The sequence below is a fragment of the Pteropus vampyrus genome, unplaced genomic scaffold (assembly GCF_000151845.1).
Source record: "Pteropus vampyrus isolate Shadow unplaced genomic scaffold, Pvam_2.0 Scaffold244, whole genome shotgun sequence".
NCBI classification, from domain to species: Eukaryota; Metazoa; Chordata; class Mammalia; order Chiroptera; family Pteropodidae; genus Pteropus; species Pteropus vampyrus.
In genome coordinates, this window is record NW_011889025.1 from 631690 (window position 1) to 657104 (window position 25415).

General features: G+C 37.3%; 1 protein-coding gene, 1 non-coding gene and 1 pseudogene across 7 annotated transcripts in view; 1 reads left to right on the top strand and 2 right to left on the bottom strand.

The window, feature by feature from the left end:
* Positions 1–25415, bottom strand: part of ACSL4 (acyl-CoA synthetase long chain family member 4) — a 101593-nt gene that overhangs the window by 34425 nt on the left and 41753 nt on the right. For 2 of the 6 annotated variants that reach the window (XM_011374325.2, XM_011374327.1), the window contains 7 exons: positions 10994–11233; positions 10576–10753; positions 8766–8875; positions 8508–8646; positions 4366–4516; positions 4097–4220; positions 805–876 (listed from right to left, as the gene is read on the bottom strand). In XM_011374325.2, the coding sequence (XP_011372627.1) occupies positions 805–876; positions 4097–4220; positions 4366–4516; positions 8508–8646; positions 8766–8875; positions 10576–10753; positions 10994–11221 (1002 nt within the window). In that variant the 5' untranslated portion in view covers positions 11222–11233. Of the gene's footprint in view, positions 1–804; positions 877–4096; positions 4221–4365; positions 4517–8507; positions 8647–8765; positions 8876–10575; positions 10754–10993; positions 11523–15231; positions 15238–16273; positions 16280–17533; positions 17540–25415 lie in introns of those variants that run through there. The other 4 variants (XM_011374328.1, XM_023520023.1, XM_011374324.2 and 1 more) reach the window with 4 other exon arrangements.
* On the bottom strand, positions 10278–10396 carry LOC111729072 (annotated as a pseudogene).
* On the top strand, positions 16011–16083 carry TRNAN-AUU. Its single transcript has one exon. It is a non-coding gene; the product is annotated as a tRNA-Asn (tRNA).

A 25415-nucleotide genomic window follows, 5' to 3' on the forward strand; every position in this document is an offset into this window, starting at 1 on the left:
AAAAAAAAAAAATACAAAGTACACCATCTATAATTCTTAGAAATACTTGGACTGAACACTTCATTATCTAATCTCATATTTTCCATGTGCAAAGACAATTCTGTGAAAGATATTGGGATAAGGTTTAAAATTTGATTGTAATACAAGCAGTAGAGATATGTAGCCCCGCTGAAGTTTCTGAATCTTAAAGTGGTAAAATAGATTTGATTATACAAGTGTGAAACATCGCATTAAATATTTTAGAATCTGTCATTACAAGGCTATAAAATGTAACAAACATCTTATCTTTGTAAAAGGCAGTACTTCACATAAGGATTTTGAATATCTAAAATTAATATATTTTTTCTTTGGGAGCTCTCTCAAATGACAGTTTTCTTAATGAAATCACCACCAGGGTCAGGAGGCTTGGATTCTAGACTCAGCTGTAACTAAGCAGCTCCTTAACCTTGGATATGCTGCCTCAGTTCTCCAGGATGGCTTGCATCTCCCCATTTTTTTAATTAAGCGATTAAACAAAATGATCTTTAGAGTATAGTCTACCTTTAAAATATTATGACCAATCCTCACAGTAGGTAATTTGAACTCAGACATTTTTATCACCTAATGTTCAAGTATCAGCAAACACTACCAGACATACATTTCAGAAGTCTGCCATTTCATCTTTTCTATACTAAGATTTATTTTAAGCAACACATATGCCATAATTTCAACAAAGTAAAATTATTTTAAAAATATATACAATACCTAATATTACTTTTTAAAAATCCAAATGCAAGCAATAAATGACATTTATACTCTACTCACAGGAACAGCTGCCATGAGTGTAGGCTTCAGTACAGAACAGTCTCCTTTACTTCCTTTTTTAATTTTGCTGGACTACATTAAAGAAAAATTAAATAGGATCAGGACAACTAATCTTAGCAAAAAATGTTATAATTCAAGTATTAACAATAACAAAGGCAGGAATTTACACATAGAATTTGATCTTCTACTGCTCTGCGAGTTATCTGTTAGAACTATCATAATCTTAAGTCTGAAGTGTAAGTGCTTTAGTGATTTATCCTGTATTCTTTCTTCCAGCACATTTCAGCCTTCCATAGAGGGGAAACTCAAATCCAGAATAAAGGAGAAAGGGATATTTTGGTAAATGAAGCATTCTTATTAATAATATTATCATCAAACATAGGCTAGACTATCTGTTTTTAACAAAACACCTCAACTAAGGTGGATCAGACACTAAAACAAAACTGAAGATAATTATAAGTTAATTTGATTAGCCAAAAGGCAAAGCCACATCTCAAAGTCACCACTATGAATATCAATTAACATACAGAAATACTAACTGGATAACATTTTGGTTGACAAAATACTGAAGACACTGCCAGTGACCATGGGGGGATATGCACATACATGTGTAAATGTGTATATATTTTTTCTTTTCGATTCTTCTTTTGCACATAAATACTTTTTGGGATTTCAAATGTCAGATCTGTAGGTAGAAAAATTGATAACTGCCCACTGAAATAGCTAGATAAAAATAATAATCTGCTATAATGTGGTTCATTAGGCTATAAGTTTAGCTGTATCACGTGTTGGCCATGGCCAAGACAGGCAAAAATAAAAACAAAACCCAAAATTAAAAAAAAAAAAAACCCAGCTCTTAAGAAGCAGTGTGATCCACTAGTACCACCAGCTCTGCCATATAGAAGGTTCTGCTAGTAGAACTCAATAGTTTTTATCCTACTTTTCTTTAAGACACAGAGAAAATAAAATAACCCCTTGTGTTTTATGTATGTGCAAGAGTGTTCACATTTGTGAATGGAAACCTACACTGCACATGCACACCTCTATGGCCCATAGAGGAAAAGACGGGCTCTTAACATCCTTCAAGTCAGAGCTGCCTTCCACATACTGCTGACCGGTTTTTGCTATAGAGAGCAGTTAAATAGCAGTAGCCCCAAGGAGCCCTTCCTGGCTTTCTTTATAATTCTTAGTAATATTCCAGTTCTTGTCTTTATTATGATCACAGTGACCCTAGTTACAACAATATCACTATCATCTGCTGGCTTCCAATGTGGTACCCTGGTCTCCTACCTTTTTCTGACTTCCTATGTGAGGGAGACTCTTGGGTTTTAGATTCCTAGTCTGATTGAGACTCTTTATAATAAAGTTTATTAAAAAGGTAGGTGTGAATGCCCCCAACACTTTTGTAACAGGCTTCTAATGTACTACTTTGCCTAAGAGAGCAAGAATGAAGTCAGACCAGCAACAGACTCCAATTGCCCCACTTTCCTCACGCTGAGGCTATTGTTATCAGAAAGGCAGTGAAAACAAAGGTTGCTAGTCTCTAGCTTCTGAACCTCCCCATTGTAGGAAAAAAATCATACTCAAAACTTACTGAAATATATTTCACATTCTGGAAACATCTGAACATAAGAACAACTGACTACCAATGCATCAAATGCAATCATCACAGATTTTTCAACATTTTTTTTTTTTTACAATTTAAGTCCCAGTCTTATTCATAGGACTCTTTTGACTTTACTAGATCAAGTCCTGTTATTAGTTTACTTCATAGTTAGTTTACTTATTCTCTCCACTATTCTAGTGGATTTTAAATGTGAACTTTTAGCTGAGTGGTTTGGTGAAACACAGCAGCTTTCCATCTTACAAAGAGGTTATACTCCTTAAAGTACAAAGTAGGTAGTAGTTGTTTAGAACAAAAAACATTTTCTCATGGAAAAGCCACTTTAAAAGTTGGTTGTATTATCCTTGGGGGAGGAGGACAGTGGTAATGACTAGGAAGAGACACAAGGGAGATTCTGGGATCTGGAACTGTTCCTTCTTTCTTGACCTAGATGGTGTCATCACAGAAGTTTATATATGTATGTTAAATTTAATCAAGTCGTACATTTAAGATTTGTGCACCTTAAGTTTACATCCAAAAACAAACCAAAAAAAAAAAAAATAGATGGTTGCAATCCCAATTAAATCTCAAAAAATTCTACTTAGTTATTTTATCTTAATATTACGCAACCTACCTAATCTCTCCCTAAAATGGTATTTCTACAAAAAAAGTATTACAATTTCTAACTGTGAATGCCAAGGGCACGTCTTCTTACCAAATGAATGTGCAACCAAAACTCCCAAATAAAAGGCAGCATTACCTGGGGTTCTGAAAAATAACAGTTGGGCCTCCAGTGATGGGAGTAGAAGAAGCTGCACAGGGAATCAAGTCATTCCTATCTATACTCAGTTTATCTTTCAGCATTTTGAACTCCACAGCTCCCTGAGAAGCTCGCTTCCCCCACCACCCCCCGCCACAGTGTCTGGACGAAGCTTTTCTATAGCCACTATTCCAAAGGAGAAATTATACAGGACTGTGGACAGTAGGTATTAGGTTTCACGTGTGATTTCAAATGAGCTTAAAAACATGAGTTAGCTGTACCTGCTGTTGGGCTTCCAGCTATGAACAAGAAGGTGAAGGGAGAAGCCTGACTCAGGATAGAAAGTTGAGAGCTGTCTTTGGACATGTTGCAGTGAGTGCTATCCAACAGAACTTTCCACGATGATGGAAATGTTCACTATCTGTGTTATCCAATATGATAATCACTAGTCACGTGTAGCTACTGAGAACCTGAAATATGGTAGAACAACTGAGAAACTAAATTTTTCTGATTTGATTAAAATTAAGCTGTATTTCAACATGTGGCTAGTGGCTATTGTGTTGGACAGCACAACTCTAGAGAAAACTCAGAGAAAAATTGGGCCTAAATCCTACCACATCTCCCCTAAAACCCCAAGAAGCTCAGTATATTTATATTTTCTCTCCTAGCTTTCCAAAATAAAAATCTAATACAGAAAGACAAGATGAAAGTAATTACTGGTTTCAAAATAATTATAAAATATGTAAATAAAGCAATGCTAACAAATACACAAGGTTATTTACTAGTGCTACATATTGCTCATGGGAACTCTTTTTGAAATCATGGAAAAAGTTTTAGCTGACTTAAAATATCTCATGTTTTAGTAGTATGTTCTCAGTCAAACAATGGCATTTAATATGATCATGCTAATATAATGAAAAGTTTGTCACCTGGTCAGAGAGGGTAAGTGGAGAAGAATATCCAATCCTACAGCCATAGGTAAAGCAAGATATCTCTGCTGTCAGTTCTAGGACATGAGCCAAAGGCAAGTAGCCAATGTATGTGTCCTTAGGTCTAAAACAAGAGAAATATTTTAGCCAATCTTAAAAAGTTATTGTAAATTAGAAACATAAATAACCTTATTGTTTTAATATAGATCGAGTTTAGAAAATGTGAACATGAGCTCTGATTTCTGAGAAGAAAGTCGAACGGTTCTTACCCCAGGCCAGGAATTCTCTCACATTGGCCTGTCATTCCAGCTATCAAATTGCAATGATGCATCATCACTCCCTTAGGTCGGCCAGTAGAACCGCTGGTATACATGACGATAGCCATGTCCGAAGGTGTTGGTCTATTTGGAGCAATGCTTGCTAAATGAATAAAAAGGCACCACATTTTTCTTCAGTTTAAAAGTGAAATTGCTACACAAGGATACAATTTTTAGATTTTGACGTAATGATAAACTATTTAAAACAAAGTCTCCCCATTGAAAATCAAAAGAAAAAAAGTTATTAAATTCTGATTAACTGCAATGAGAACTTCAAACTCAACTTGGCCCATTTTCTGGATATGTACCCTAATCCCTGCCTGTTCATGCCTTTCCACAGTGTTGTATACAAAGTAGTGGTTTGAAAAATTTCTAGGACATTGGAGAATCAGGAAGGTAAGGACATTGTGGATTAGCATTTCAGGCCTGGGTTTTCTCATCTCTAAAATGAGTCGGTTGGGACTAGATTAATAGTTCTTAACCATTGGTATGCCTGGGAATCTCCTGTGGAGCTTAAATAAAATACCATCTCTGGATCCTAGTTCTTAAAATTCTGATTCTGTATGTCCGGAATAGATCAAAAGCTCCACATACCCCTGATTGAAACCACTAGACTTGATTAATTTTTTAAATTTTTACAAAAATAATTTTATTTTAAAACAATTAAACCAGAGACATTGAATTAGAATATCATTATACATGTAACACATTCTTTTGGGTCTTCCAGATTTAGTACTTCTTCCCCTATGTAAATCAGACCATACATAGATTCTTTTTAATAAAAATTGAAGAGGACTTTTAGGGTATCAAAAGACAGAGACCATGTTGAGGGGTTTATACTCCATTCCCTATCAAAGGTAATACCTAAATAGTATCTAAACTTCACTTCTTTCAGCATTCTGTCTGAAGATAAGAATGTTTAATCATCTTAAAGGTTCTGGGCCCCAGATCTCTGTTTATTGAATGATTAGGGGAGGAAAATAGAGAGGTCTTCCCAACAGATTATGTTCAGCCATCTTGAGTAGAGTCAGCAGATTTTTTTTTTTCAAAGGGCCACACAATAAATATTTTAGGCTTTGAGGGCCATATGGTCTCTATCACAACTACCCAACTTTACTGTGGTACAGTGAAACGAACCATAGACAACTGTGAAACAAATGGATGTGACTGTGTTCCAATCCAACTTTACTTAGAGAAACAGATGGCAGGCTGTAATTTGCCAGCCTGTGCACTAGAGTCATGCTCATCGAACTATCTATTGTAAGGACCTATTTATTTCCCTTACAGTTTATGGATGGATGCTTTTGAAAAATAAAATAAAAATGAATTACTAGAAAAACAAAATAAAAAAGATATGAGTTCAACATTTTTAGGTTAAACAGACAACAAATTAGGTTTCAACAAATATAATTAGGACAGTCATACGTAGAGAAAAAGAAAATAATTTAAAAAGCTATAAATATTGTTACTTAAAAGTATCTTCTAGCCTATTAATAAAGGGAATTGCTATTACAGACATACTTTTTTGTCATCCCACAATACTAACTAAACAAAAAGTTGAGCAAAACTACAACTTCCGATATTAAGTGCTAATACACATAATCTAAAAGTCTAAACACTGTACATATCATATTTAAAAGTTTTCATGTGACATAAGTTTGCTTCTTGCTATTAATTTAATTTAGGTTGAATTGACGACAGTGCTATTTACAAGAAATAATATATATCTAAACTGTTCCTATTTTTATAATAGCTCTATTGAGGTATAACTGATATACAAAGACTCGTACACATTTGAATACACAATTTAATTATTTGAACTTACGCAAACACCCATAATACTATCACCACAATCAGGGTAGTAGACATATCCATCACCTCCCTGAGTTTCCTTGCATCCTGTTATTATTAACTTGATCATTAAGGTAACTTCGACTCTCAAATTCCAACATGCTAAGTTTTAAACGCACTTCAAGATAGTGTATCATGCTAACCTAGTAACCTCCTTTCCTTTCCAGAATAGACCAAATGTCCAGAATACCTGGGTATATTATCAGAATTAAATAAAAGCTTAACAAGATTGTTAGATTTTTAAAAATTAGTTTATACTCTGTATGATACTATAATAGTGAATACATGTCATTATATATGTCTAAACCCATGGAATGTACAACACAAAGAGTGATCCCCAATGTAAACTATGGACCTTAAGCGATTATGAAGTATCAGTGCTGGTTCATCAATTCTAACAAATGTATCACTCTGGTGAAGGATGTTGATAATGGGGGAGATTATGTATTGGAGGAGGGGCCGGGGGTATATGGAAACTCTCTGTACCTTCCCCTTCATTTTGCTGTGACTCTATAACTGCTCTATAAAATAAACTATTTTTTAAATCAGTTTATGAAAATGAATTATAATTTTATGTACCAGCTAAAATGAAAATTTGAAACAGTGTGATTTTGATTTACCAACTGAAATAACCAAAGATAAGTTATACTTAAATTGGCTAATGTAAATGCTCTTTAAAGATCTCTACTGCAGAGTTTATAAACCAAGCATGTAGGAACTAGATCCTTCCTCCGGAGACTAATGGATGTAGAAGCAGTAGATAGGTTAAGATTCTCTCAGTCTAAGTACACAATGTGACACTTTACTTCTTATCATCATAACAAGTATCTACTCAGATAAAGTACCACAAAGAATATGTGTATCTTATTTAACGTACAGATGAGTGGAACTAGGTGAATATGTGTTCTATCATGTCATTGCTCCCACAAAATTATGAGAACCCAATACCCCCATAGTTTTGTGCTGACATCCTTTGGTGAACTGGCAACAGATCCCTACCAATAAGGACTTCCCAGTCAAGTTTACCCCAATCTTGCAGGGTCAACCTCGTGTTGAGAGACAATTCTCCGTGGGTCTCTTGAGTTTCCGCACATTTTGTGAGTAGAGGTACTGACTTTATTCCAGACAATCTTTTCAAGGATGTTTCCACAGTGAACAGCCTTGGAAAATCGAGAATAGTGTCTCCCTCCAGAGCAAAGAGTAGGCATGCTTACTGTCTAATACAATATAATCTCTCTCTCTCCAGGGCATAGGATAGGCATGCTTATTGCCCCTTATAAAAGATTCAGATTCCCTTAGCTCAGAGTTCCTCTCCTATAACAGAACCCACTGCATGTGTAGATGTCATTTAACCCTCTTTGCATTGCCCTGTGGAGACTGGAGTGCAGGAAAGCAATACAAAGGCTGATACCCTGGGTACTGCTCTTTCTGTGAGTAAAACACTTCATCTCTGACCCAGGAATCTTGTATCTCCAAGGAACTGTGGCAAGCTCATTTGTTTGTTTGCAAGGTAGGTAAAATCTCAGCCTCTCTGCTATGCTCCACAAGGGGTAGAGTGCTATACTTGACACCTGTTATTTCAAACATGTGTTCAGTCTCTAATGGTCATAAATATTCAAAAGTTAAACAAAGCGTCAACCAACATTTTTTCTCCTTTCTTCATCTAGTGGAGTGTCGTGACCTTCACATTAAACATGAAAGAAAAACTATTTAAATTAAGTATTTAATTTCCTCAACCCTCCGTCCTGATGACCAGCTGATATTTTGCTACAAGGCAGATTTACTTGTTTCAAATGACATACCAACTACCACTTCAGTGGTAGAATAAATCCAAGCATGAATCCTGGCAAACAGTTTTGCATCCTCTGTGACATCATTAACATCACTAGAATTATGAATTAAAAACAGTTTAGTAAATGGAAGGCCTGAGACCTTTTCCTCAGGCGAGGTCCAAATTGGACAGTTACAGTAGGTTATTTGAAAAAAGTTTGGCAGCAACCACCGTAAAGTCTGATGCATTGAGTGTATCTCCACTATTTAGTAAATTTTAAAACAGTGGTTACTTTTTTGAGGAGAAAGGAAGGAAAATCTCAATCATATATGGTCTTCACGGGTTTTTTTTTTTCATTTTTAAACTTTTTTTAATCAAAGAACTTTACAATTTTCACTCACATCACTTCTTTTCCTAATCTACGGAAATAACAAATCTCGAATAGATGAATAAATTTAACTGTTTTACTTACAGTTTTCTGGCTTGGATCCCAGCTCTTCTACTGATTGCATGCTGTGAATCTCAAATCCTTCAGGGTATTCTGTTTTATTGATAGTCTTATTGTCCACATAAATGATATGTTTAACACAACTGATGTCTAACAGTGCAGTCTGTTGAGCAGAAAGAAAATCCAGCTATTAAATGTGGCCTGTAATAAACTCAATTACTGAATACTTTCCTGACCTGTCAGATAACACTACCGTGAATTAAAAGAAAATTTCATATTTACCTTAAGTTTATTTTCCAGAAGTTCAACACTAGTAATCAGATAGGCAGCCTCAGATTCATTTAACCCATGAACTACACCTTCTTTGCCAAGTGTGGCATATAAAGTCACAACTACATAATAAAAATAAACACAATAGTTAAATTACAAATATTTATTTGGTATGACAGTATTTAAGTCAGCCTTTAATGATTGGTACACTCACAGACAAAAAAAGACATTTTATAATTTAATTTGATAATCTCTGCTATTACCCTTCAACCTTGCCTCAAACTTCCTGGTACCCCCAAATTTTCCTCACGAATTCTCAGGATTCTAACTTTCTAAACCTGATGAAACCTAGAAATACAGGAAGTGCCACAACTGGTCGAAAATCAGTCAATTACAATTCTCAAGGAGAAAAGGTTCTGGCCGAACTCTTAATGCAGGTCAGAGCTATCCCAGCTAGGGCTCTCTTCTGACACACGCTTTCACTGGTCATAGCACCAAAGAACAGATAAGTAATTGAGATTCCTCAGATTTTGAGGATTTCAAGTCAGAAGATAGGCCATGAATCATGTTTTCATTCCTCCTAAGAAACTATTTTGGTGGGTTCAATTCCCACACTGATTAGTGACCTTCAAGCCTAAATTGAGGGGGCAAGGAGATCTACTCCTTAGGAGCTATCAGAAAAAGAAAACAAACTGAAACCGAGATCAGTTAGAATGAGAGGATATCTGCTAAACTTAGGTCAGACTTGGAAATTCAGCTCTAGGCTGGTAACTCAAACAACAACATGGTTAAGAACAGCCGCTTTTCACAAGCTGTTGATTGTTAAAGCTGGGTGATGGGTACATAGGGGATCATTTTCATGTTAGTCATGAAATGACTAACTCTATTTTAGTGGGTTCAATTTACACTATTTACAATAAATATTTGTAATTTAACTAACTCTGATAGCTCCTACGGAGTAGATCTTGCCCCCTCAATTTAGGCTTGAAGGTCACTAATCTGTGTGGGAATTGAAATGACTAACTAGTCATGAAATGCAAACTCTATTCCTACACCATTCCTGTAGTGTTCTATTTCATTCAACAAATAACTGAGTACTTAGCATGTGACAGGTACTGGACTGGTAATTTTTTTAAATCTTTTTTTTTTTTTTTTTCACAATGGCTATAAGAATCAGAAACACACCCAATTTTACTTTCTGGCCAACATACCTAATGCCAGTTCAAGCTGCCATGTGTTTCTTTTACATGTAAAATGGAAAAAGTCAAATAAGAGGCCTTGAAGTAAAGAAATTAACTAGAATTATCCTAAGCAATGATTTTTTTGTTGTTGTCATTATTTTGTGGGTAACTTCCTAAAAATGCCCCCAAACCTTAAATCTTTCAGGTACAATTTCACTTCCAATTTAAGAAGTAAAATTCTAAATTCTATCCATTAATCTGTCAAATCTCATACTAGCTCTTCAAAGTTATTTATTTATTTATTTGTTTATTTATTTATTTATTTATTTATTATTATTTTTTATGCCTACAGCACCTGGTCTTCCTAGGTGGTCTCCCATCCAAGTACTAACCAGGCCCAACCCTGCTTAGCTTCCGAAATCAGACAGGATCGGGCTTGTTCGGAGTAGCATGGCTGTAGACCAAAGCTATCTTTAACAGAAGTTATGAGATATCTTTTAACTACATTACATAGTGTTTTACAGAAATAATTTATGCAAATGATTAAAGAACACCTACTTCGAAAACTAGAGGATCTCAGGACAATTTCACATGTAAGGCAAAGCCCTCTCTCTTCCCCTCCAAAAACACAAGGCACTTACGAGGAAAGTTGTACTTAAAGCAGGTCTGTGCCGCAATCAACCATTCGGCCCTGGTCTCACAGAAAATAGCAATAGTGTTCTTTGGTTTTAATCCCAATGCAGTAAGTCCACTACCAAAGTTATTCACTCTGAGGTTCACTTCAAGATAGCTCATCCATTTATAGTTCCCAAGAATTAACTGTTAAAGTGAGACATTCCCTAAGATTAGTATATTTACTCAAACAAGCAATTAAAATACCATTCGAAATACAAACTCTAAAATTTCCCTTAAGGGAATATACAAAAGCTATTGGTACCTTCTAAGAATTATTTACACAACAATATAATGCAATGTAAGAGTATTTAAAATGCATTTGATTCATGATAAAGTAAAATGTACCCTCCTCTTAAGAAAATAAAAAGCACAAAAATGCTTTACCTTCTTAAAAACCTTTCCATTCGGCTGCATTTCATTTTCTTCACTTAGGATCTCCCTGGTCCCAAGGCTGTCCTTCTTCCCAAATGTGGATACGGCATGATCAAATAATTTATCCAGAGTGTCTGCTCCAGGGATGTCTATGACAGCTAGCGAGTCAAAATGCGTGACAGAGCGATATGGACTTCCAGGGTTGTCTGAAGTGGGCTTAGCTTTTATTCTCTTTGCCATAGCGTTTTTCTTCTTGGCATTGGTAAGAAAATACCATGGAATAAATATAAGGGCACTGTATATTGTTATTAACAAGTGGACAGGCAGCAAAATAATTGTGGGCACATTTAGCTTAAGTTTCATAGTGGCAAGGCTTCTAAAACGGTGTTTATTTCTTGTTATTCTTTGGCTTCGGAAAGCCTTATTTTGCTGAAGAAGGCAATAATGGAAGCAGCAGTAAGAATAGCAGTATAGCCAAGACAATTCGATTTTACTGATAGATAAAAGTTAGTAATCTTTGGAAGCCGACAATAAAGTACACCTGTAGGTGAAGACAGTGAACCAGGCAGAGAGCAGGGGGAAAAAAAAAAAGAGTATTAAAAAGTTGGCAGCACCACTGATTTAAATACTCAAGACTTTATTAGTTTATAATAATTGATTTGATACAGAAAGCTGAAATAACTGGTCTGAAAGACTGGCATTTACTATTTTTAATCATTGCCATAAACTTCTGAATTTAATCTTTTCTAGGTTTTTAGGTGTACTGCTACTCTGCACATCATTTGTAAGACAGTTGAGTAACACCAGTTTAATATTTACACGAATTCATGAATATGAACTTTAAGTTGGGCTAAACTTTGGGAAAGTAGGAAATGTCAATCAATAATGAGGTTTCTCTTAATATGTGTATGGTAAACTAGACAGGTTTAAATTGGATTTGGTTTTGTATGCAAAAGGGAAAACCTATCTACCAATTTAGGTTTACTTCTCAAAGATCAACCCAGAAGTACTCAGTTCCTCATTAAGGTAAAATTCTTAGGTAATGCTATTCACTATCTCCTATCCCCAAATTTGAGAATACAATCATAAAACCATTTCCTAAGTGTCCACTTTGTGCTCAAAATTGTACCAGTTGCCTGAGAGTGTTAAGTTCGAAGCAATGTAAGTCCTGGACCTTGCACTTATGAGGCAATCAGCACACAACAGATCCAGTGTTTTCAAACTCTTTTGAGGGGAGGGGGGCAGATAAACCATTTCATCAAATAAAAACCCATGCAGACTGCCCATACATAAAACGAAAGTGAAATCAGTCTGGCTGAAACAAGGATTAGGGATGTCCAGAGTTACATCCAGGACTTCCTAGAACCCCTCTCCCAAGGTGACCACTGAAGCATTTCCAATAACTAAGTGCCACGGTATGCAGTGCAAGCAATAAATGCAAGAGGAGTTCAGAGGAAGTGTAAAATGGCCAAGAGTAATAACTAGGGGAGGCTCCGTGGAGATTAGACTTAAGTTGGACCTTAAATTAAGGACCTGGAAATGAAGGAGAAAGAAGGGCATTCTCAGCAGGAGAACCACATTAAGAAAAATAACAAAGGTAAGAATGAAAGGACTTTGGGAGAGTAGGGAGTGCCAACAATAAGGACATTAGCCTGACTGGGGCATAGAGTACTCATTGGCTAAATAGGCTACAGTAGTTAAGGAACTAACAAATAAGGCAAAACAGTTTTGATTTGATTAAGCAGAAAGTGGAGGCCATTGCAGGTCAGAACTGTATCAACTGGAAAGGAACTGCAGAAACAGCCTCAGGGACACTCAGGGAGTTTGCCTTCAGCTATTTTGGTGAGTGGCAGTGAATTTCAACCATAAAAATTTAATTATTAGTTCACTTTGGGAAGACAAAGTGAAGCCCATTCTTCCATAACTCTTGTGCAAATAGATAAGCAGACTATTGACCCCTGGGTAGTTGCTTTTACACCAATTACATGGTAGCTTAATCCTGCCTCTGCTTTTGTTCACATCCTTCAACTGAGTGTAGTGAAACGAGGAAGAAACTACAAGTGAAAAGGACCTGGGGGGTCAGTCCCCATCTCTGTCACTAACTGGCTGTGTGACCTTGAACAAAACTATCTGTTTGAGCTTAAGATCAGACTAGATCAGTAGCCCTTAACTTCTCAAGAGGTGATAGGCCCATGTGAGAATCTAATGGACCCAATTCCCCTCAGAAAGATATGCAAAACATTACACAAAATTTCATGAAATGTATACATGTACCCCAAAGGGTGACATCAACCGTGAACTAAGAATTTCTGGCCTAGATGATTTCTTGGGGCCCTTCCACTTCCAATTTTATAATTTACCCTACCTAGAAATTGCTTGGTCTCTCTGATAAGTCCAGTCATTCATTTCTTCAAGATAAGGTATGTCAAGTGTCTATCACAGTGCTTGGTCCTCAATATGCAAGATTCCCTCTAACAATCCTCTCCTCCAACAGACATTTCATTACTGCCTGAATCCACAAATCTTTCTTTCTCTAATTTTCTCCACCACTTGAAATGTCTACCACTCATTCTGGTCCTTGATTATATCATCGTTTCCAAACATCTAAGCACCTAAGCATAGAGCATGGACCAATAGTTCTCAACTACTATCAAACTCAAACCCAACATCTTTCTTATACCAAAAATTGTATAATATTCCTTTATAAACCTTAAGGTATAGTCACCTACCTACACACATAATTTAAAAAAAAATAATAATCCTTACTGATAATATGAAGGAGTATCGAAAAAAATTAATTTAAAATAATACTTATTTCAACATATAAATTCTCAGGGACAATACCAGAAGACAAACGAAAGTCTTCAAAATTGATAAAATGCCCCTAAGGGGCAAGTAGCACCTCACCCTCACTTGAGAAATTGTCAGACTTGGGGCTGAAGATATGTAAAGAAGCAGAAAACAGCTTTTGAAGTGCTTTATAATCTAGTTGGATTTCAGTCGTTTTGTATGATTTTTAGTCATTCACCTTGTTATAGACACAATCTTTTATACATGTTTGCCTTAAGTTTTGGATGTAGGGAAATATCTTCTACTTGATCCTCATAGGATAGAGAAGCTGTGACAGCCCCTGAAGGGACTCCTTGGAACCTCCAGTTCGGCTGAATATTTTAACCACTGATATTGTCTTATCCCTTATCTCACAGAGAAGAAATGAAGGACAGTGCAAATTGCAACTGAGGCCCATCCAAGTCCGCTGCTGTTTCAAGCCTACCAGCCAGACTGCCCATTTTTGCCTAAAATTCCTTTCTTGTCAAAGGTTTTCCAGGGTTACACTCACATCTATTGATAAATTCATTAAAAAAATATTTGAACTCCTACTATTTGTGAGTTTTGAGCACTTAATACAAAGATGAGTAAAACATGCTTTGAATTCTTTATAAGCATGTACATATTTGGTTATATATATGGGAAGGGCAGGGACATCAGTTCACAAATATATAAGGTAGAATATGATGAATCCCATAAGAGAAGCAAGAACAAAATGCTAAAAGGTATTCAAAAGAGGAGGGAAACTGCATCCAGTTTGGGGGTGTAGGTGAGCAAAGAGACGAGGAAGTAGAAACTTCCAGAAAGATTTCACAAAAAACACAGTATTTGAGGTGGGTGTGAGGGATGCCTATGTTTTCAAAAGGAAAGGGCGAAGATTGGTAAATGACAGTCCTATCAGAGAGAACAAATGAACAAGCAAATGGATGCAGGAAGAACAGTATAGGATGTATCTTAAAAAGAGCAAGTAGTGTAGAAGATGCTTTAATGCTCTCTGTAAAACGCTGCTCTAATTTTATGATCCAAGTCAAGGGGAAAATTGAATTATTTCGGAGTCGACTTTAATAGATTGTAGCTATACTCTAAGGGACACATGCATATGATGATTTGGTGACTGAAGATTAAACATCTGCTATCATATTAAGGGAAAATGAATTGTTCTCTAAAGAGAGAATGTCTGATATCCTGAGTGGTAAATGGATTAAACTGAGTTAGGAGACCTGTATTCAATCTCAGTGTCTGCTATGAAGTGTGACTTTGAACAAGTTATATAACCTCTTACTGAAAAGCTCTGTTATCAGGGGCATCATGTGTAAAACAGGAATACTGCTTGTGGTTGCTACTACATGATAATGTTGGGAGAATCTTTCCTCTCATCCAGCTTCAATTACATGGGCAATAATAATCAGTCCCTGGAGTACAACTTTCTCGCCTCTCTCTGTTGTACTCAGCTAAACCACAACCTGGTTAAATCCAATTCTCCACCCAATCTGCACCTATACCCACACAGCTAAATTTCACTAGAGAAAAACCTGTGTTGAATGTTCCCCTTGAAATCCATGATTGCTCCCTGAAGTGGGCCCTACTGCCCTGTACTAGTCCATGCAATGGCCCACTTTCTTGGGTTTCATATTTTCTTCTCTCTCTCTAGAACACCAACATTCCTCATCCATCCTCATTCTCGGTTGTTTACCTGGCTTACTATTTTGCTGAGAAAACTAAAGAAGTCTGAAGAGAATTTCCATAGACTCCCGCTGCTGTCTACCCACCTACTCACATCTGTAGTCATATGCTCTTTTCACTCCTGTGACAGTGGATGAACTAGTGATGCTCCCAGCTCAGCTAAGTTCAACCCCTTCACTAATGCATGACACCTTGTCAGTGCTGCTCTACCAGTTTTTCCCTCTATCTCCTGCCTCATTAATTTTTCCTGCTCTACTGAATCGTTCCCATCAGTTTCATAATGGGTTATTATTTCTTTCATCTTAAAAACCAGTCCTCGAGAGCAGATGGTGGCCAAACTGGAAAGAAGCAAGCCAATATGCCCTGCTAAGGAAAGGAGTTGGTGGTGAACCACTGGATTTTGTAATCAAAGGAGTAACATTATCAGATTTGTTTTATGAAGAGAATTTTAAGATCTTCCCCGCCCCCCCACCAAAAACAAACAAACAAAAACCCACAAAAATGAAAATGAGGACGTGGTTCCATAGTGTAGCGGTTAGCATGTCTGCTTATTATGCAGAAGGTCCTGGGTTCACTCCCCAGTGGGGCCACGGTCCATGGTCTACGGCCATGCCACCCTAAACAAGCCCAATGTCTGATCTCAGAAGCTAAGCAGGGTCGGGCCTGGTTAGTACTTGGATGGAAGACCACCCAAGTACGAATACGAGGTGCTGTAGGCATAAATAATAATAAATAATAAAAAAAAATGAAAACGAAAACCACCACCATTCTCTCTTATACCTTCTTCTCCAGCTATGCCCCCATTTCTTCTCCTCTTCAGAACTCCTTAAAAGATTCTCTCAGTTCTCTCCTCCTATTTTCTCTCAAACCCACTACTCATGCTTTTGCCCCCACCACTCCACAGAATTGCTGGGATCAAGATCACCAATGACTTCCATGCTGTCAGATCCCAAGGTCAATCGGCATCCTTGAACACAGTTCACTCCACTTTTCCTGCTTGAAATTTCTTCACTTGGCTTCCAAGAGAACACATTCTTCAGATTTTCTTCCTACTTCTCTGACCATTCCTTCTCAGTCTTCCTTGCTGTTTCTTCTTCATCTCCATGACTTCTAGAGGCTATAGTGCTCAGTCCTTGAGCCTCTTTTCTTTATCTACACTCACTCTCATGGTGATCTCATTTAGTCTTACAGCTTTAAATAGTACACACACACACAGAGTGATGACTTCCACATTCCTCTCCCTAGCCTAGAGGTCTCCCTTAAATGCCAGATTTGTATATGCAACTGTTTCCTCAACAGATCCACTGAGATACCAGTTAAGTTACTCCAAACTTAATATGTTCAAAACTGAGCCGCTAATCATCCTTCCCAAACCTTTTCCACTCAGTCTTGCCCATCTCTGTAAATTACAGTTGCTTTAACCAAAAACCTTAGATTCTCTTTCACTTCTCTCTCACACAAATTCCACACCCAATTCATCAGTAAATCCTACTGGCTCTACTTACAAAACAGATACCAAATCTGAATACGTCTCACCGCCTCCACTGCTACCATCCTGGTTCAAGCCACTATCATCTCTTACCTGGATAAATGCAATAGCCAATCTGATCTCCCTGCATCCACCTTTATAATTAGTTCTAAACTCAGCAGCCAGAGTGTTCCAGTTAAAATGTTAGATCAAGTCATTCCTCTACTCAAAACCATTCAAAGAATCCTCAAATGACTCACTCAAGAAGAAAACTAGTCCTTACTATGAACTAGGAGCCTATAGATCTTTCCCTTAGCCCGTAAGTGTCTGACTTCAACTCCTAGTAAATACTTTCCCCTGGCTCATTCTGCTATAGTCCCCCTTGTTCTTAGCTGCTTCTGGAACACACCAAATATAATCCTGCCTCAGGGCCTCTGTCCATGCTCTTCTCTCTGCCTGGAATGTACTTCTGAGATACCTGCATAGCTTATTCTTTCATCTCCTTTTTGACTTTACTCAAATATCACCTCACCTCAATGAGGCCAAGTATTCCAATCCCTTTCGCACTTTACTTTTCTCCTTAGCACTCATCACTAATACATCATATGCTTTAATTTTCATGTTTATTATCAGTATCCCCATTAGAAAATAAGCTCCTTAAGGCAGACTTTATTGGTTGTTGCTGAATCCTCAGTGACTACAACAGTACCTCTAATGTGTTAGCGTTCAATAAAGTTGACTGAAATAAGAATGTACATAAAACTGCTCTGAAACTGTAAAGTAAAAATGTATGCAAATACAATAGGCTGAAGGCAACCAACGTCCGTCATCTTTCAAAAAAATCACTTGTTCCTGCCAACATTCTAGGAAATCTTACACTCTTCAAATCCCTGGTACTTAAAATAAATTTGAACATGTTTTCATTTGCTTAAAAAAAAATGTAAAACTGGAAAAACTACCTGTTGCATAGAGGGGGAAAGCCTGATGTTATAAAAGATGATGGTTATGAAATTTGTACTATGTGCTTTTTTATGGGTACCTTTCACAAAGGATTTGCTATCCTTCCATGTATGAAGAGAGACACTGCTGTTCCATCATTAGTAGGACCTCGATTCTGAGCTGTGCTTCCTTGAAATGAAGTAATGCATTTATTTCTATATCAGCTGGAAAAGGGCAGGGCATCATCTTCAATAATGAGATAATTAATCATTCCTGTTGATGTTTACCATTGTATATGGAAAACATATTAATAACCACTTATTTAGCATTTTCTATGGGCTGGGCATTGTGTTCAGTTCTTTAAATACATTATTTTATTTAATCCTTCAGAAAACCCCTGTAAGTTATTACCCTCATTTTATTGATGGTGTAACAGTCTCAGACAGATTAAATAATATGACCAACATAACATAGCTAAGTAGGGATTTCTGAACCAGGTATATCTGATTTTAAAGTCCATGCATTCGCCTATATTGTCTGTGACCCTGGTATTACTAGTATAACTTAAATAAGTGAAATGGACAAACTTTGGGTATAAAGAAATCCTGGCAACAATTTTGAGCACTGATCTGTCCTACATCCTAAAACATTTTTATAGGGGAAAAAAGAAGTCCTTTAGCTGTCTAGTAAGTCCTAGAAGTTTCAGTGAAAAATCGGATGCAATTTTATTTTATTTTTTGTTGTGAGGTCAAGTTTAATGATAACTTTCATTCCAGTTACTTCAAACACTCTGAGATAGTTAGGTTAAACACAAAAAGCATTAGTGATACATTAAGCTCTAGTATAAAAAGCAAACAAATACTACATATTGATTAAAGTCTGAATTTAAAAGAAGAAAGCATCGCCCCCAGAACCAAATGACACAACATCAATTTAAGAATAAAAGAGAAAAACGAATAAACTGAAGGCATATAAGGCCAGGACAATTTTCTTTGAAGTTTTAGAAAATGGACTCAACCAAGCAAAGACCCATGCATCTGCCAAATTGAAACACGCAGTAAAACCATATTAAATTCATCTGCACTTGCTATAAGACCTTATACAAAGGTAAAAAATATCAATTTGAAAATCAATGGTTAGCTATATAAGTGCTTTAAGAAATCACATTTTCAAGTCACATATAAATGTAATTTAAATATCAAATAGAAACAATTTGCCTTGTGAAAAGGATTAGCTGTGTCTACTAAATATTAAATCAAAAATAATTATAAAAGTTTCAAGAGATTAAACAAATGATTATACTTACACTTTAAAAGCTATTTCTACATAGATGTTGCACCACAAGACTTTGTAAAGGGGAAGAATGCTTTTTTAAAAACACATTTTCTTTCACACATTATTAAAAAATTCCAAATGATTTTAACACATACAGGAGAAAGCTCAAACACGATGTTAAAAAAAAAAAAAAAACAGCTGCATTTGGTTAACGAAATTAAACTTTACAGGAATTATATTATAACATAATTAACTTTATATTGATGTTAAAACTTAAAAACCATTACTATTTTAAGAAAATAAAAGGCATTAAGAGTAGTTAGCAGGGAGGCTTCCAGTCAAGATGGTGGAGTAGGTAAACGCTGCACTTGCCTCCTCTCACAACCACATCAAAATTACAACTACAGGGCAGCCATCATTGGGAGTTTCCTGAAGTCTAGCTGAACAGAAGTTCTAGAACTTGGGACACAAAGAAGAGGCCATCTCGAGACTGGTAGGAGGGGCAAAGAGCTGGTCCAACACCCGCATGTGGCGACTGAGAATCGGGAAGGATATCTCGGCTGAGGAGGTCCCCTCAAAAGAGGGAGGGGTCATGATCCCATATCTGGCTCCCCAGTGCAGTGCTCCAGTGCCAGGAAGAGTAGCCCCCAAAACTTCTGGCTGTGAAAACCAGTGGAGATGTGGCTAAGAGAGAGGATGGCTGAAATCACAAATAATCCTCTCAATAGGCCCGCAAGTGGACTTATTTGCTGACCAACTCACTTGCTATGAGCTCCAGTGCTGGGGCACCGACTTCAAAGGTGCCAGGGACATACAGAGAGGAACTGAGTTGTCTGGCTTCAGGCTGAGACCTAGAGGGGCAGTTTTCTACCAGACAGAAGTGAAGGCAGAGGACATTGTTCCCTTGTTGAGCCCTCCCCGCTATGTCTACAGCTTACAGACATAGGGGGCCACCATATTTGAGTCTCCATCAACCTAGCTAATACCATTCACCCCACCCTGGTGATTCCCTAAGACCCTGCCCCACTCACCTTCGGGGTCTACCTAAGCTGCTTCCAATGGATTTTCCATATAAACAGCTTATCTTAGCTCATACTGTGGACTTTCCTAAAATCTCTCAAAGATTCGCAAAACCTAAACAAGCCTCAACTGGCCTCGGTGTGCCCTGTACCTCTTAATAAGCAGGCCTAAGGCCAGCGCTAGTAGTAGCCGGCCTCAGTATACAGCTTGGCCTCTTGAGGCATATCCAAGCCCAGTGTGGGTGGCAGCCATCTGTGATTGCTTGGTGGCTCATGCCAGGTGCCGCAGGCAAGACTCAGCCTGCATATGAACTTAGCCTGTAGCGGGGCACCCCCTTTGCGTGCCCTGTGACTGGCTTCAGCCTGAGCTGGAGTACTATCCAGGACCACATCCGAGTACGACAAACCCATAGGGCAGACTGTGAAGGCACCAGAGCCCTGTTAAAGAAAATCCTGTTCCACAGGGAGACAGCCTCTGCACAACTGACCTTCCACTGTAATCACCTCCCAGTCATCACAACCAATCGGCCCAAGAGTCAGTCCCTCTCATTGATGTGCAAACAGCAACCAAGGATCAGCTACATCAGGAGGGCACACACAACCCACACAAGGAATATATCTGGAGCACCCAGCTCCACAGGACACGTACTACATAAGACCACTCTACTAACACCAAGAGACATAGCAGCCCTACTTAATACACAGAAACAAACTCAGGGAGGCAGACAAAATTGGGAGACAAAGACACATGTCCCAAATGAAAGAACAGTACAAAGCTACAGAAAAAAAAAAAACTAAACAAAATGGAGACAAGCAATCTAATGGATGCAGAGTTCAAAACACTGGTTATACAGGTGCTCAATGAACTTAGAAGAAGAGTAGATGAACTCAGTGAGAACTTTAGCAAAGAGAAAGAAAACATAAAAGTAGAGATAGAAAACAAATAGAACCGGTCAGAAATGAAGAATAACCGAAATGAAGAATACTTTAGGAGGAATCAACAGTAGATTAAAGCAGAGGATTGAATCAGAGGTTTAGAAGAGACAGTTCCAGCAAACACCCAATCAGAACAACCACAATAAAAAATAATGCAAAAAAATTAGGATAGTTTAAGGGGCCTCTGGGACAACATCAAGGGTACTAATATCCACAACATATGCATACCAGAAGAAGAGACAGAGCAAGGAATTGAAAATCCATTTTAAGAAAAAAAGACTGAAAACTTCCCTAACCCAGTGAAGGAAATAGACATACAATCCCAGGAAACGCAGAGAGTCCCAAACAAGATGAACTCAAAGAAGCCCACACCAAGACACATCATCATTAAAATGCCAAAGGTTAAAGACAAAGAGAGAATCTTAAAAGCAGCAAGAAAAACATACAAAGGAGCTCCCATAAGATTATCAGCCAATTTCTCAACAGAAACTTTGCAGGCCAGACGGCTTGGCACAAAATATTCTAAGTAATGAAAAGCCAGGATCTACCACCAAGATTACTCTATCCTGCAAAGCTATCATTTAGAATTGAAGAACAGATAAAGAGTTTTCCATACAAGAAAACGCTAAAGGAGTTCATCATCACCATGCCAGTATTACAGGAAATGTTAGAGGGACTACTTTAAGATGAAGAAAAAAGAAATAACAAAAATGTTAATAATAAAATGGCAATGACTACCTATCTATCAACAATTACTTTCAATGAAAATAGATTAAATTCTAAAATTCAGATTGAACGAAACACACAGACTAAAAGTAAAGAGATGGAAAAAGATATTTCATGAAAATACAAACAAACAAAAAAGAGCTGGGGTAGCAATACTTATACCACACAAAATAGACTTTAAAACAAAGGCTATAACAAGAGACAAAGAAGGAACCAGTGAAACAACTTCTGGGTATTTATCCAAAGAACCCTGAAACCCCGCTTCAAAGGAACACGTGAATCCATATGTTCATTGCAGCACTATTTACAATAGTCAATATATAAAGACAAACTGGGTGTCTATCAGTGGATGAATAAAGAAGTGTACATATATACTATGACATATTACTAAGCCGTAAATAAAAGAATGAAATCTTGCCATCTGCAACAGGGATGGACATAGAGGGCATTGCGTGAATGGATTTAAGTCACCAAGAGAAAGACAAATGCCACGATTTCACGTACTTGTGGAATCTAAATAATAAAATAAACAAAACAGAAACAAACTTATAGATACAGAGAACATTTTGAGGGCTGCCAGATGGGAGAGGATTTGGAAAGTAGGTGAGAAGGGAGAAGAAATACAAATTGGTAGTTAAATACACAGGGTACAGATATGAAATGTATAGCCTAAAAATATAGTCAGAGAGAGTTTGGAGAAACATGGTGGAGTGAGAGACGTCTCCAGATCTCACCTCTTCAAACAACAATAAGCTGAACTTCTAAAACTCAACAAAAAACACCCAAACTGCACACCAGCATGACTGAGCGTGGGATCTGCACATAAGAGCTACCACAGGTTAGAACCCCGGGTGTGGGGTGGGAGACTAGGAGAAATAAAGAAGCTGCTTCTCGCAGCCCAAGGAGGAGGGGGAGGGAAGAAGGTGCGGCGAGGTCCCTGAACAGCCCTGCCTGGGAGTGCTGTGAGCTTTACCCAGCTGACAGCAGGGCCCAGTCATCAGGGCAGAACCCAGAGAAGCAAGATGGCAGAGAAACAACACTTGATTTCTACCAACCGTGGTTGCAAAACCAAAGCTGAGTTGAAGCTTCCAAACCCTAAGCCAAAGGACTCCTACCCTCAACCCTCTTAGACCAAACACCACAAGCCCCAAAGGAATCTGAGCAAACACTACTGAAACTGTCGCTAACACTGACAGGGACTGAAACTGAGGATAGCAAGCATGATTAAATATCTACGAGAAAATAAAAAGACATTATTAAGGCTTTACATAAAGCAGGGATCCAGGAGGCTTAGATGCCACCTACTGGAAACAAAAAGAAAAGTGCCTTCATTGCAGCAGGCTAAAGAAAGATCTTTATAAAATAAATCTTTCTGGAAAAAAAAAAAGCTGAATACACTTGCATTAATACCCAGGTGGAGAAATATTCCATTAAACACCATGAACAACCAAGGTGACAAGGCATCTCAGAAAGAAGGAGAAAAATCTCCAGAAAATAAGCTTACAGACATACAAATATGCGACTTAAATGACATAATTCAGGATGGTACTTCCAAAAAAACTCAGTGAGTTCCGAAACAAGTAATATCAACAAATTCAGGAATTGAAAAAACAACTAGATGAGCAGAATGAGTTCTTTAGCAAAGAAACTGAAACCCTCAAAGTGAACAGAATAGATCTTCTGGAGATAAAAAACAAACAAACAAACAAAAAAAACAAACAAACACAATACACACACTGAAAGAGATAAAAAAAATGAAATAGTAAGCTTGGGAAATAGAGTCAACCACATGGAGGAAAGGATCAGTGATATAGAAGACAGAAATCTAGAAATAAATCAGAAGGAAGAAGAGAGAAACCGAAGAATAAAAAATAATGAAAGAGAAATACAAAAACTAGCTGATACCATCAAAAGAGGAAACATAAGAATAATGGGCATTCTCGAAGGTGAGAAAAAGGAGCAGGAATTAAAAATCATTTTAAGACAAATGGTTGATTAGAATTTCCAAAATCTAAGGAATGAGCTGCAGCTTGGAATTCAAGAAGACAACAGAACACCCAATAATCTCAACCCAAAAAAGCCTTCACCAAGACACATTTATTAAAATGATCAAAAATCAACCACAAAGACAGAATTCTCAGGGCATCCAGAGAGAAGAAAACGGTAACTTATAAAGGAAAATCTATTAGATTATGCTCTGACTTCTCAGCACATACCTTACAACTCAGAAAGGAGTGGAATCAAATATTCAAAATATTAAGTGAAAGGAACTACCAGCCTAGAATAATGTATCCAGCTAAGCTCTACTTTCCAGGCATACAGAAATTGAGGGAATTCTCCACTACAAGGCCTGCACTACAGGAAATACTGAAAGGGGTCAGTTCACCTAAAACAAAATGACAAAAAAATACATAATTAGGAGTAAGGTGACTAGTAGGCAAATAGAAGCAGAAGAATGCAACCCTTACTAAGAACAGGGCATTATACGCTTAGATAATAAGAAGAGAATTGCTATAGCAAGATAGTAATGAACGTTCAGCATACAAAGGGATAAACTGAAACAACAATGAATGAAAACAGGAGGATTCAATGATAAAAATTCACAAAGAGGAATGGAGATAAGGCGCACAGAGAAGAAAATGGACAACTGTATATATATAACTATCCTTTACATATTCGTAATGGTAACCACAAATCAAAGATTCAGAACTGAAGTATATAACATAAAACAAGAAGAACTAGAGGAAAAATCTGCAAAAGCAAACCAAAATAAGGAAAGAGAAACACAAGGACAAGGAAGCAATGGAAACACCGAGCTACCAGAAAGCAAAAGATAAAATGGCTATAAGAAAACCTCATATTTCAATAATCACCCTAAATGTACATCAACTCACCAATAAAAAGGCACAGAGTTGCAGAATGGATCAAAAAACAAAACCCAAACATATGCTGCCTCCAGGAGACACATCTCAGTTCCAAATACAAATGTAAACTCAAAGTGAAAGGGTGGAAAATGATATTTCAAGCAATTGGCATTCAGAGAAAAGCGGAGTAGTGCTACTAATATCGGACGAAATAGACTTCAAAATAAAAAAGATAATGAAAGATACTGAGGGACACTTCATAATGATAAAGGGAATCATGCACCAAGAAGACATAACACATAATAATATATATGCTCCCAATCAGGGAGCCCCGAAATACGTAAAGCAATTACTAACAGAACTAAAGAAAGAAACAGACCAAAACACTATCGTAGTAGGGGACCTAAATACCCCACTGTCGGATATGGACAGATCATCCAATCAGAAGATCAATAAGGAAATAACATCGTTAAATGACACATTAGACCAACTGGACATAACTGACATTTCCAGAACCTTTCATCCCAAAAGAGCTGCTCTTACCCATTCTTCTCTAGTGCACCTGGAACATTTCTCAAGAATTGACCACATACTGGGACACAGAAATAGCCTCAACAAATATACGAGGGATGAAATCATACCAACCATAGTCTATGATCATAATGCTTTGAAACTAGTGATTAACTGCAAAAAGA